Source organism: Sciurus carolinensis, chromosome 5, assembly GCF_902686445.1.
Source record: "Sciurus carolinensis chromosome 5, mSciCar1.2, whole genome shotgun sequence".
Classification (NCBI taxonomy): Eukaryota; Metazoa; Chordata; class Mammalia; order Rodentia; family Sciuridae; genus Sciurus; species Sciurus carolinensis.
Window position 1 is genome coordinate 29,783,731 of NC_062217.1, and position 12,873 is coordinate 29,796,603.

At 35.9% G+C, this 12,873-nt stretch overlaps 2 protein-coding genes across 2 annotated transcripts in view; both read right to left on the reverse strand.

Annotated features, from left to right (window-relative positions):
• Stard13 (StAR related lipid transfer domain containing 13) overlaps positions 1–12,873 on the reverse strand; it is a 522,899-nt gene that overhangs the window by 290,948 nt on the left and 219,078 nt on the right. Inside the window, exon 3 of the mRNA XM_047552400.1 lies at positions 9,602–9,635. Within this exon, the coding sequence (XP_047408356.1) occupies positions 9,602–9,635 (34 nt within the window). The remainder of the gene's footprint in view (positions 1–9,601; positions 9,636–12,873) is intronic.
• LOC124984599 (vexin-like) lies at positions 3,323–4,081 on the reverse strand. The gene has a single exon (XM_047552402.1). It carries the CDS (start codon positions 4,076–4,078, stop codon positions 3,479–3,481), a length of 600 nt encoding a protein of 199 aa, XP_047408358.1. The 5' UTR covers positions 4,079–4,081; the 3' UTR covers positions 3,323–3,478.

Sequence of the window (12,873 nt, forward strand, 5' to 3'; positions counted from 1 at the left end):
CTCATACTTATAAAAGGCAGTTTTGAAAGCAAAAATTATAACTGCCTTTTAACTTCAATATTTTCTTTAATACACTTTTTACGAATGATAGAAATAAATACTGAGTACTCTCAAATCTATTTACAAGCTGAGCATATTATAGGATCTAAAAAATGCTTTATTCTCAACATTTAATTTACATTATTTATAAGTCAATATGTTAAAAATAGAGACCTCATTTTCTAGATATCAGAAGAGATAAACTCATGTTGCTATTGAATAGAACTTTTATTTCCCTTTTAAATCAGAAAACAAATAAGAAGTAAGGCTGAAAAGATATTTTCCCAGTAAGATATACTATTTGCAATATATTTCTCTGAACAATAGAACAGATTGTTACTTCAATGTTTCTAACTGAAGAAATTTTGGTTATATTAAAGGAAGTTTTTTTTTAATGATAGATATTTAATAAAATTTAAAATAACAATACACTGTGAATATGTGAGGTATTATTATCCATAATGTAATAAGCTATGATTAAAAGAGATATTAATTTTTTTATCCTCTAGCTTGAAATCTTCTAGCTGTACCAGTAATTTTATCAACAAACATTTCCATGTAATTATAGAATTTAGACAATCCTTTCACCTAAACAAATTTATATAATCTCACTGACCTTGAGAATGGCAAAATCAGCGTTATTAACTTCATTTTAGAAATGAGAAAGCTGAGGATAAGAATAGTTAAGTAAATTGTCCAAGTGTTCAAAGATAGCAAATGAGGAAGTCTCTGACACACATCTGAACCTCCAAATGCCAAATGAAGTCTGTGCTTTAACGTAATACCCTACTGTTTTCTAATGATTTGTTTTTCAACATATGAAACCAAAAGCTCATGCGTTGAAGGTTTGGTCCCCAGCTGATGGCACTCCTGGAAAGTGGTAGAGTCTTTAATGGGTGGGACCTAGTTGGAGGAAGTTAAGTTACTCGAAGGGTAAATTGGGAATCCTGCCCCTTCCCCTCTCCCAGCTTCCCAGCTGCCATGATTTGAGCAACTTTGCTCCACCACAAGCTCTCTACCATGTCTGGCCTCACCATTAACCCAAAGTGATAGAGCCAACCAACCACAGCCCAAACCCCCGAATACCGTGAGCCAAAACAAATCTTTCCTCTTTTTAAGCGTTTATCTCAGACATTTTCTCATAGCAACAGAAAGCTGACTGGTACACATAAATATATTGTAATGGTTAAGTTACATAATAATATTAGTTTTTTTTTGGTGGTTTATTAATGTCACAAAGCACACTTTATTTTTATTTGACTTTGCCAAATGTTCTATACAAGGCAAACACTTCACCATGAAATATTTAAATTAAAAATAAATAAGTTCATTCCATCCTACATAGATCTTCAGCTGCCACATACAAATAAAAGAAATCAGTTATAAATTAAATAAGTTAAAATAAATAGTTGTAGGAGACTCTGTGTGGTCCAGCAAGATCACCTCTTTGTTCCCTTTGTTCTGGACCCCAATTTCTACACTGTGTAAGACACTGGACAGTTCATTGGGATTAGCCCCTCAGTGAAAAAGCCCTTGAATACAAGTTTCCAAATCATGTTTGGATGCTGGGGTCAGGTGCTCAGAGTCTAGCACAGTGTCTGAAGGCAGAGTTTAGCAAGGTGAAAGCTCAGAAGCCCAGGCCTCTTACCCACCACCACACCTTCTTGTAATTTACCCAGAGATATAGAAACAGGAAATTCAAAGAGCACAAAGCAAGACATACCACAGTGAAGCAGTCAGAAATGTCAGTTGAGTCTGAGATGTTGAATGGTCAAACTCTACTTTGTACCAAGACATGGCAATTTCTAACACAGTCACAGGCTAAATTTTACCACAGAATTTCTGATTTCATTAAATAGGTTGAACTAATTTAAACCTCTTAATTAGAAAACAAGCCTTCTGGAGGCAGAGTTCAGGTCACAGATGAGGTCTATTCAAGGCCTGTCACTAATCCCCTTCACAGGCAAGGCATTACTCATCAATCACTGCACTCTTTTAGCTCAGATCCCTCCTCCATATAGCACTCCAGACAACCTCTACCAATCCATTAGTTTTAATGTTTGAGACAAAAATTCATTACTAACCCTAGTCCTTCTCTATGTACTGAACTCTTTCATGTGAAGGAGGCATTGAAGCGGGACACCTATGTATCTTAGGTGCCTTCAGACTAATCATTTAGTCTTCCTGAACTGGTGTCTATATATAAATGGATAAAGCCACCTAACTCAGCTGTTGGAAAGATTAGGATAATTTGTGTAAAGTGCTCAGTATCAGGCATTTAATAAATGATAATTATTATTACCATTATTATTATGGGATAATTTTAAGGCTACTGATGTTGAAAATAGAATTGATAATGACATTTCCATTGACAGAGGACAGCATAATATTATATATTAGGTCAAACCATATGCAATGGGTATTTGATTCTTTTTGACCTCTAAACCAATATGCAATGGTCTAATTCATTCAAATCACTTATATGTTCTAACTTTATCAGACTCTTTGCTTCATGGTTGTCCCCAGAGACATATGCCCACCATTTAAAAAAGTTCCTCAAATCAGTTGCTAGTGTAAGCACAGCAGGGAATCTGCTGAGGGAAGTTGAGGATTTGACAACTAATCCCACTATCTTGTGTCTATTCACATAACCTCTGGAGGCCTCAATTTCCCCATCTGTAGATTGGGAATAATTGTGTTTTCTTTTTTTTTCAAGTGGGGCTTTGTGATGATAAGAAAAGATAATGACTGGGAAAGCACTTTTGAAAGTTAAAAATCATTGTACCAAATCAAGGTATTGTTAATTCTACTAGATTATGCCACTTAAGAAAACATTAACATTTAATTTTAATCTTTTTCTATAGAAAAATTGCACATAAAAGAATAGAGAATTCATGCAATCATGCCAAATGACCATCAGAACTGATTTTGATGACACTGTCAAGTAGATATTAGAATTATTCAGTAAATACCTAGTGCTTTGTCCTTAAAATTTGTACCTCATCAAGGTAAAATAAACACGAAATGAGAATAGTGAGAACCATGGGGTTTACAAACCCCTCAAATGTCAAGCTTTTACATTCATGTCAGAAATTATACATTTTGGAAAAGCCCACAAAGAAAACAGAGGAATTGCCTTTGTTCTCCCTTGTAGTTCTTTAAAATGGGCTGGCAACGTTTGCTTTTGGTATAGTTATGCCTAAGGATAGGGAACTAAACTTTATGACCTCCCAAAGTAACTTTCAGACCAACAGTTTTATTTTTCCTTCAAGGGGCCGTTCCTTTTCCATGCCCAAAGCCGGGATGATCAGTTAGTGAGAGAGAATGATGTTCGGACCAGCTACTAGTACAGGTGAGTGTGGCTCAGTCCCAATCCTCAAGTTTTCTTCCCTTGTCCTGTGAACCTCAGCCAGTGCAAGGTACCTGGGAAGGGTCACCTTTAGTCGGCCTCGAAGGCGCTGTTGGTGGCTCCCACATATTCAGACTTCTTCTTGTGCCTGGTCCACATTTTTCGGAGGATGCCAGGGACACCGCAGGAAGCACTGCCTGTCAGTGGCAGGGAAGCCTCCGCACCCTGGGGGAGAGTTGGATACTCTTCTGTCATCTTCTTGAGATGTCTGGATCCTCTTCCTAGAACAGTTCCATTCTCTGAGCCTGTGGCTGCCACCTCTGCTGCAGCTGGAGAGTTCACTGAGATCCGGGCTACTGGAGGAATCAGTGATTTTCCATATGCTCGATTCCCACACAGATTTGATGCTTTGGGTTCAGAAATCCCCACAGGTCTGGAGCGGGTTTTGGCGGGATGTGCCCCGGGCAGTCGCCTGAACCTGCGGCCTTCGCCTGCGTCCCAACGGTCGCTATGGTGCGGCAGCAGCTCCAGGGGCCGGGACGTGTAGAGGTCCGACTTGATCACCACATTCTTGGTCAAGAGGTGTTGAGAGCTTTTGACTCTTCTCCTGGTTGGACTGGACACCTTGGAAGGAATCACGGTGGTGGAAACTTCTATATTTTCATCGCTGCAGCTGTAAATCTGATGCATCGCTTCAGCCTTCTCTCCCCCAAGACAGCCTATCTCTGGACTCCTAGTCGCGAGGTGTCCTAATCCAGTCTGGCTCTCGGATCATTGTGTAGGTCCACAAAAGACAGGCTGGGAATATTAGTTTTTCATAAGTTGAAAAATAAATCATTAGGAAGATTCTTTTAAGAAGATAATACGCTCTCCCTGTTGCCAACAAATTACCTACCCAGCATTGTAATTGCTTTCTGCTTTCTGGTCAAGATCTCATATTTTCAAGTCTCTCACCCTCTGGAAAAACTGGTCTCGCTTCCAAGAAGACCACAAAAGGGTAAAAATTGGTCTATATTTAAAGTTAGTCTAGTTTCCTTCAAAGGCACTATGGAAACAATACAATCAAATCTCTTGTAGTACTTTAGTTTTGGTTCCCAGAACTCATTTTCTTATTAACAACTCTATTTACAAGGGACAGGTAAGAAAAGGTTCATTAATCCTCATCACAAAAACAATGCACCCTTGAGTTAGGGGATCCTGCCTATGTTCCTGTCATGTTCACACTCTGAATATTAGAAATAGAATGGAAAATATCTGTTTGATCCCTAAATGTGTTCTGTTTCTTTATTCTCATTCTGCATTAATTATGAGCCTGTTGAGGGAAGACATCGTCTTTTCTCTTGTTTGCATTCCTCATAATGAACTAAAGTGCCTACTTAATAAATTTATGAATTCATAAAGCACACTAGTGGAGGTTTATGGACAAGCAATAGCAATTAGTAACCCACCCCACCCCCAACATATTCCTTGAGATATATTTGATTAGAGAAAAGTGATCTTAGAAATCAAATAGAACCAGATCAAGTTCCAACTCAAGATACTTTCAGAGCAAGGTGACCACGTACTGTTTTAAATACAGTACTTCCTACATTCTAGAGTTATTTTGAGGACTGCATGCATGAATACACATAAAGAGGATATAATAATATTTGTGTGGCATGTAACAGGCATTCAGTAAATACTGATCTTCTATATTATTTAATCTTCAAACTGGGGTACTTGTCAGTGTGCCAAGAGGGTTACAAAGTCAGGGGATAAATACTATGACTTTCTCCTTGCATGTATTTTTCTGGATGGCATATAATTATACAAATATAAAACAATTATTTCAGGTTTCATTTAATCAACATTTTTTGAGCACCTGATCAGTAGTAGCAGTCTGCTGGGTACAAGTGATAAAACAGTAAATAAGACATGGACTGCTAGTACAGTGGAAAGGAAAGAAGGGAAGGAGGGAAGAAGAAAGAAAGGAAGGAAAGAAAAGCAGAGAAGAAATGGAGAGAAAGAAAATATATAATTATAAATTTGACAGATGTTCTGAAGGAAACAGCAAAATTGCAACGATAGAATTCAGTTGGTTGAATCTACCTCTTCAGCAGAGTTAACAGAGAATGTTTTTCAACACAGGTAGCATTTTGGCTTCATGAAGTATAAGTATTTGGGTAGCATGCTGAATTCTTAGCTGAGAGACAGCCATGCTGAGAGTTAGGGAAGAGCATTTCAGGCAGAAGGAACAGCAATGCAAAAGTCATCTGAAATTTTAAGGCAAAACATAAATTTCAAATTTGCTGATTGAGCAACTCTCTTAACTCCCCTGCTTCTCAAGACTCTTCCATAGACATTTGGGACATGTTGCTCAGAAGAAGAACATGAATTTCAGCTTCCAGGGGTGGGAATGGTAGATAGAAAATGCCTTTTCCTTGTCTGTATTTAAGTTGGCAGCTTGTAAGGGTTATAACAAGGTACTCAGAAAACCAGTACTTAGGAAATGAACTGATACAATTTAAATATAGAGGGGAAGATTGTATTTTAACTAGATTTATAAAGCACTTAAGCTTTGTGTGGTCCTTGCATTTCAAGATGGAGATTCACACTAAATAAAACTAAGGTTTCTCTTGGCACTGCTTGATGCTTTCCTTTTGCCTCATGTGAGTATATTGCCACAGAAAGGTAACTGTGTCTCTTTCTATAGCCAAAAGGAAATAATAATTTTAAAATCTTACTAAATTACTATAAATTTCACTAAACAGTCAAAAATTTACTGAAAATCTCTGGTTTCACTGAAGAAATCTTGAGAGAAGATTTAAGTTAGATAAGTTTCTTGAAGGAGGGATAATTTTATCTTATTTATCTTTGTATTAGTAATGCCCTGTAGTGTCAGAGACATTGTAGATGTTCAATAAACACTTAATGGATTAAATAGAAGTTGTAATTTCAGACTGGAATGGATAAAGGATAGCTAGCATCTCTTGGGCTCAGGCATTTGTCACTGTAATTAAACTAAAGTGAAATAAAAGAAGTTACACTCAATAGTACATATTTTTATTCATAATAATTGGAACATTCATTTATAATTTTTATCTAATGAAGGTCACAGGATGATAGGCATTAAATGAGATAACTCACTTCACTGTTGCTATAGTAGATATTTCTTCTATCGATAGACTGAGATCTTTTGGTCTCAGTGGACAGTTTCAACTGCTTGGAAAAGAGTATAGTTTAATGGTGTCCTCTCTTACTTTATTAGTGAGAACAATAAATGATTGGCCTTTAGACAGCTTTATTAACTGTATTTTAATGCTTGAAATCTCTCTTGCGTTGGGTTCCACATTCACCACTAATCGGTGAGTGAGACCAGAGGAAAACATGGTTTAGGAATACAACAAAGAATCATCACGTATTGCCTTGCAAGGATAAACAGTAGGTTTGCTCACAGTCACATTCTTCTCCTATGTTATGGTCCACCTTGCATTTGTATATATGAGTGGCCCCTTCAGTTTGACAACCATATTACATCTCTGGCAAAATAAACTGAGGGAAGATCTTGAACACTACCACCAATAAGCAATGAAGAGAGGCTAAATTAGAAATGGAGAGAACTAACTTCACATTTTAGAAGCACCATTAACATTTAAAATTATTAATTATTTAATTCAAAAGATGATTTTTTAAAAAAAAGAAGACAACTGTAGTTGAAAAATCCAGGTAAGGTACTTTTTATATTTGGAAATTTGAATCAGGTTTCAAAAATTCTCCCATGATTTACATGTACAGAAAAATCATTCTCACACATTCTTCACTGATATTTCCTACTCCCAGAGCACTTTCCATAAATGTTTATGTGAAAATTGATTTGACTCTTTTCTAGTTTTTGCTGGCTTGCTTGCCTATTCAATATTTTTTTCCTGCCAAAATGAAAGACTAAATGACAGAAATGGCAGAGTGGTTAAGCAGCTAAGAATTCAGCATGCTACCCAAATACTTATAATAAACACCATATCCCCTCAGTCTGGAACTATTATACCATGTCACAGCATCCACGACTGAACTTCCTTATGGGAATCTGTTAGGAATGTATTTATTATTTCTGAACAGAAGTAAACTGTACTTGTTTATTAATTTCTTGACTATGGCTTTTATTGGATGAAGACTATTCTTTAGCTATAAGTTCAGCATGCTTATGATATGAAGAAAATAGGTCTCTTCCATTCTGATTGTCAAATCTTCAGAAGAAACATTTCATTTGTCTAAGGGTTTCACAGGCTTCTCACTTGTGAAAAGCCCTAATTTGGTCATTTCTGGAGTGAAACACATTCTTTGCTGAAGGAAATGCATCATTGATTCCTTGAATTCAGGATGGAATCTCAACAAGAGACATGAGGCACAGAGGGTTCTACTTAGGGTATAATTTACTATTTTGGTACATTCGTACAATTTTAAGAGGACTTTACTTATTTCCCTTTTAGATGTCAGAGGCTGAAAGTTAAATATAGTTAAAGTCCCAAGCACAAAAGTAGACATAGATTAAAGTGTATACATTTGATGCAACAAGCATTTTTTTAGTGAAACAGCTGCTGAGCTCTGCATACTCCCTGAAGACACTTCAACACTTCTTGACAAAGTTCAAGCCAGTCACCATAACTGTGGTCTACTAAAAGGTGTTCTTGTAAATCTTTCCAGGAGCTGGAAAAAGAGCAGGTGACTATAGTAGTTCCCCTTATTTGTGGGGGACATGTTCCAAGATCCTCAGTGGATGCCTCAAACTGTGGGTACCACCAAATCCTACATATAGTATGCCTTTTTCCTATACATACATGAACATGATAAAGCTTAATTTATCAATTAGACACAGTAAGAGATTGATAATAAGTAATAATAAAATAGAACTATTAATGCATTATACTACAATAAAATTTTTACTATCACTTCTTGTGCTTAGGGGTCATTATTAAGCAAAATAAAGGTTACTTGAACATGATCACTGTGATATCACAACAATCAATATGATAACTGAGAAGCTAGTAAATAACTAGTAGGAGGGTAGCACAGATAATGCAGATGGAGAGGAAAGGGAACAACCCACAACTTGAGAAGGATGTAGTGGGAAATATAGATTTCATCATGCTACTCAGAACTGCATATGATTTAAGATTTATGAAATATTTTTTTCTGGAATTTTCCATTTAATGTTTTCAGACCAAGGTTGACCTCAGGTAACTGTAACGATAGACTCCAAAACCACAAGTAAGGAATTACTATAAGTCCCAGAGATCCAATGCTGTATTAATAGGCACTAAAGCTAAGATCTTGAGTTTTTGAATAATGAACTAAAACTGGTTCCTAAGAGATGATAGAAAAATGAATATATAAAAAAGGAAATAATGATGATTAACAATGTAGATGAGGGCGGCATTAGATTATTATTTTTAGATGGATTATTTGACAAGATTATTTCAAATTAGGCTTTAATGATAAAAACTCAAGAGAAAAGAAGTTTTAACATCACAATGAACCAGTTCAGAAACATGTAATTCTACAGATATGAATAAAAAGGATTTCAAAGTGGTTCTTTCTCATGTTTAAGTATGTAAATATCAATATGAACTAAGGACTGATGAGGAGATTTCAGAATATCATATCCACAATGAACAAACCAAGAATAAAACAACAGCTGATAAAAGGCGTAAGAAGTACTGACTCAAGTAGTCATTAGCTCTTACTTTACAAAATCACCAAAATAAAAAAAATCAATAAATTAAGATAGAAAATAGTTGGACTTACACAAAACATTTCCAAACTCAAAGACATTTGGAGATGCTGGCCTCATAAGTACCATTTTCTGAAGATGACTTCTCTTCTAAGTGGATTTTTCAGTACATGCACAAGCTTTTATTTAATTCCTGTTGAATTTATAGCATACATTTCAAGATAAAGACTGCTTATGCAAAACAATTTCTCTCTGTATGAATCCAACCTTACCAAATGGGGATAAACATACAAAATGATGGCATGAGGATTAGGAAAGAACAAAGTGAACTGATTCAGTCTCCAAGATGTACAACATATTCTGATTTAACATCACATAGTGACCACTGACTTTCTATCAATGATTCAGAACACTCATGGCATGCTTAAATTTATAGTAACTAGACAAATTTCTTCAAACATTTTCTACCAATAAACAGTAAAACATGACTGATTAAGGAGACTTACCTGCTCTTCCTTTGTTTCCTTTGTCAGAGAGCACCTGTAAAAAAATCATGATTCTCTTAATATCTCAAAATCTCACCATTTTGTCAAGAATATCACCATTGAGTTCGAAACAAAAGAGTCAGATTATAAAATTAGAATCAAAAGGACTCCAGAAATTAAAATAAAGTGCCAAATGAAGCATTAAAATTGAATGATTTGAGGGACTACACAACTCATTAGGAATCACAAAAGTAATGGGGAAAGATGTATCACTTGTGGGGAAGACGCATCAAGTTATTTTTCTCCAATTTAAGTAAAGATTTGCATGCTACCATGTATCCACTTACTGAGAAGACTAAATTCCAGTTTCTATCAACTATCCTACTGCCCTCAAATCATCAGGAATCTACTTAGTGCTAAATCCAGTCCCTGCCTCACTTGATTCCCCAATAACATTTACAGCAGCCAATGCAAACTACCACTCCCTCTTCTGAAACATGATCCTTCAAGCCTTCTGTACTCCCACTCTGTTCCTGCAGTCTTTCTACCCTCTGGCTGTTCCTTATCATTTTATTGGTTTGCTGCCCTTTTGCCTGTGTCTTCCTTATATGTTGATTTCATTTACTTTACTTTGTTTCATCAGGGATAGGTGTTGGGCCTTCTCTCCTCATTTTATACCTTCTTCCAGGGTGATATCATTTACTTTCCATCCATATTCTGATAATCTTCAGATTATATCTCCAACCTGGACTCTTTCCTTGAGCTCCAGGTCAATGAAGCCAAGTGCTGATTAGACATCTGATTTAGACATGCTTTAGTAAATACCTCAAACTCCATGTGTCCAAAACTCAGGATCCTTGGCTGCCTTCCTACATCCTCTCTCTACTCCTTTGGCCAGACACTTCCAATTCCAAACTGATCCTCTTTCTGTGTTCCTGTCTTAATGAATGGCATCACCATCTACCTGGCTACTAAAATCAGGAACTCAGAGCTCATCCTTGACCTCTCTTCCTGGTTTCACTAAATCCTGTTGTTGCCTACTCCCAAATCTTACTTTAGCCAATCCACCACTTTTCATTCTTACTGACACCTCCTGTGCAACATTCAAGTCTTACCTAGGTAACTCATAGCTTCCTAACTTCTTAGTCTGACTCTAGCCTTATTTCTCTTTGATCTACTCACAGTTTAATCTTTCTAAAAACAATGTGATTACATTAATTGTCTTCTTAAGACCCTTCAAGAATGAAATTATGGCATTTGCAGGTAAATGGATGGCACTGGAGACTATCATAAGTGAAATAAGCCAATCCCCAAAAAACAAAGGCCAAATGTTCTCTCTGATATGTGGATGCTGACTTACAATAGGCAGCAGGGAGGAAGGAACAGTGGTTCACTGGATTGGGGAGGAGGGAGTGGGGTGGGGAGGGAGTTAGAAATGGGAAAGACAGTAGAATGAATCAGACATAACTTTCCTATGTTCAAATATGAATACATGACCGGTGTAACTCCACATCATGTACAACCACAAGAATGGGAAGTTATACTCTATGTATGTATGATATGACAAATACATTTTTTTTTAAAGACAATAGTCCCCCATGAACCTAAGGATTAATACAGTGCAGAGGTTAAGCAATCAGAAAGATAGTTACTATCTGCATGACCTCAAGAAAGTTACCAAATTCATCTCATTTCCTCATCAGTGAAGTGGGGTTTCTTGGAGGAGTAAATACAATAATTCATGTGATATATAATGAGACTCATGAGTAGCATAGAGAAAGCATAAAATAAATACTTGTTGATTATTCTGAAAGAAATTCTAAAAAACAGGGGTTACACTTTATTTTTTCAAAGCATCAGATAAATAATACTCTATGGGAATTTGAGATGAAAGAGGCAAAACACTGACATAATTAAAGTTTTGTTCTACATATCACGGCTCCTCCCCACCCTTTTTAAAAATTCTCTCTCTCTCTCTCTCTTTCTCTCTCTCTCTCGCACACACACACACACACACACACACACACACACACACACACCTTTCCTTATATCTCTGTTCCTACTTGCCCTGGGGTAATAGCAAATTTACAAAACTGTTGGTGACTGATAGTAAGAGTCACTCTTCCCATGGATATGCACACATTAAGGAGTACCATCTGACAATAAACCTCTAATGGTAAGCCTACAGACACTGTGACACACAGGAGGGGAAAGATTTCTCAAATAATATTAAGTACATGCTTATTTTCTGCTCTAGAATGAACCCTATCCAACTAGAGTACTATATAATTATTAAATGGTTCTGACTTGGTTTGGAAGCAGATTACTTAATGACTAGTTGACCTGGAATAACAAGCAGGATAAAATTAGAAAGCAAAATAAGTTCTATTACCTGAACATAATAAAATATTAAGAATTATTTTTTTCTAAATTCAGCAATGGTTTAATAATCATATGAACATAAACAATCTGGTAGAATTCTTCATGTTCAGCTATTTAAAAAATTCTCACTTAGGAGTTAAGAGCAATTGCTTCAGAGAAATTTCAGCCTTAGGGTTTGAAGAGGAAGTAAAATATAACAAATAGGCTTCTTCAACCATACCTTGAGATGGAATATTGACAGAGTTATTCATACACTAATAATAATAATAATAATAATAATAATAATGGGCTGGGGTTGTGGCTCAGTGGTAGAGTGCTTGCCTAGCACATGTGAGGCCCTGGGTTTGATCCTCAGCACCACATTAAAAAAATAAATAAATACTATAAAGGTATCGTGTCCACCTACAACAAAAAAACATTTTTTAAAAAATAATAACAATTACCCTTGATACAAGAATGAAGAGTCAGATTACTTGATTCCAAAAATAAATGAATGCAACATAGGTGAAATAGGGATTCTCAGATAAAACAGAGCATTTGACAAAAGTATAGTCAAGTATTATTTTGTCCTAAATATAAATATTTCATTAAAAGGTACATAAATCATGAGATTACAGTTAGCTCTAGAAACATACAGAAAAGATACAGTTTAGAGAAAAAAATGTGGGATGATGTTTAAACATATTTAAAAATCTGAATGTTGTAAATGTGAAGTGTCATTTGAAAACAGTAACAAGTAAATGCCTAAAATTAAAGCAACAAAAGTCAGTACCCTTGAATAATGAAAAATATTACTAAAGTATAAAGATGTTGGAGATATTTTAAAATAAGCCCCTGATGCATGTAACCATTTCAATTGTGTTTGAAAAATGAGAAGCAGAGGCATAGGAGCTCTCATTTCTCAGGAAAAT

What these genes read in the sequence shown, in the direction of transcription:
- LOC124984599 (XM_047552402.1), bottom strand. Translation starts at nt 4,078, where the DNA reads ATGCATCAGATTTACAGCTGCAGCGATGAAAATATAGAAGTTTCCACC.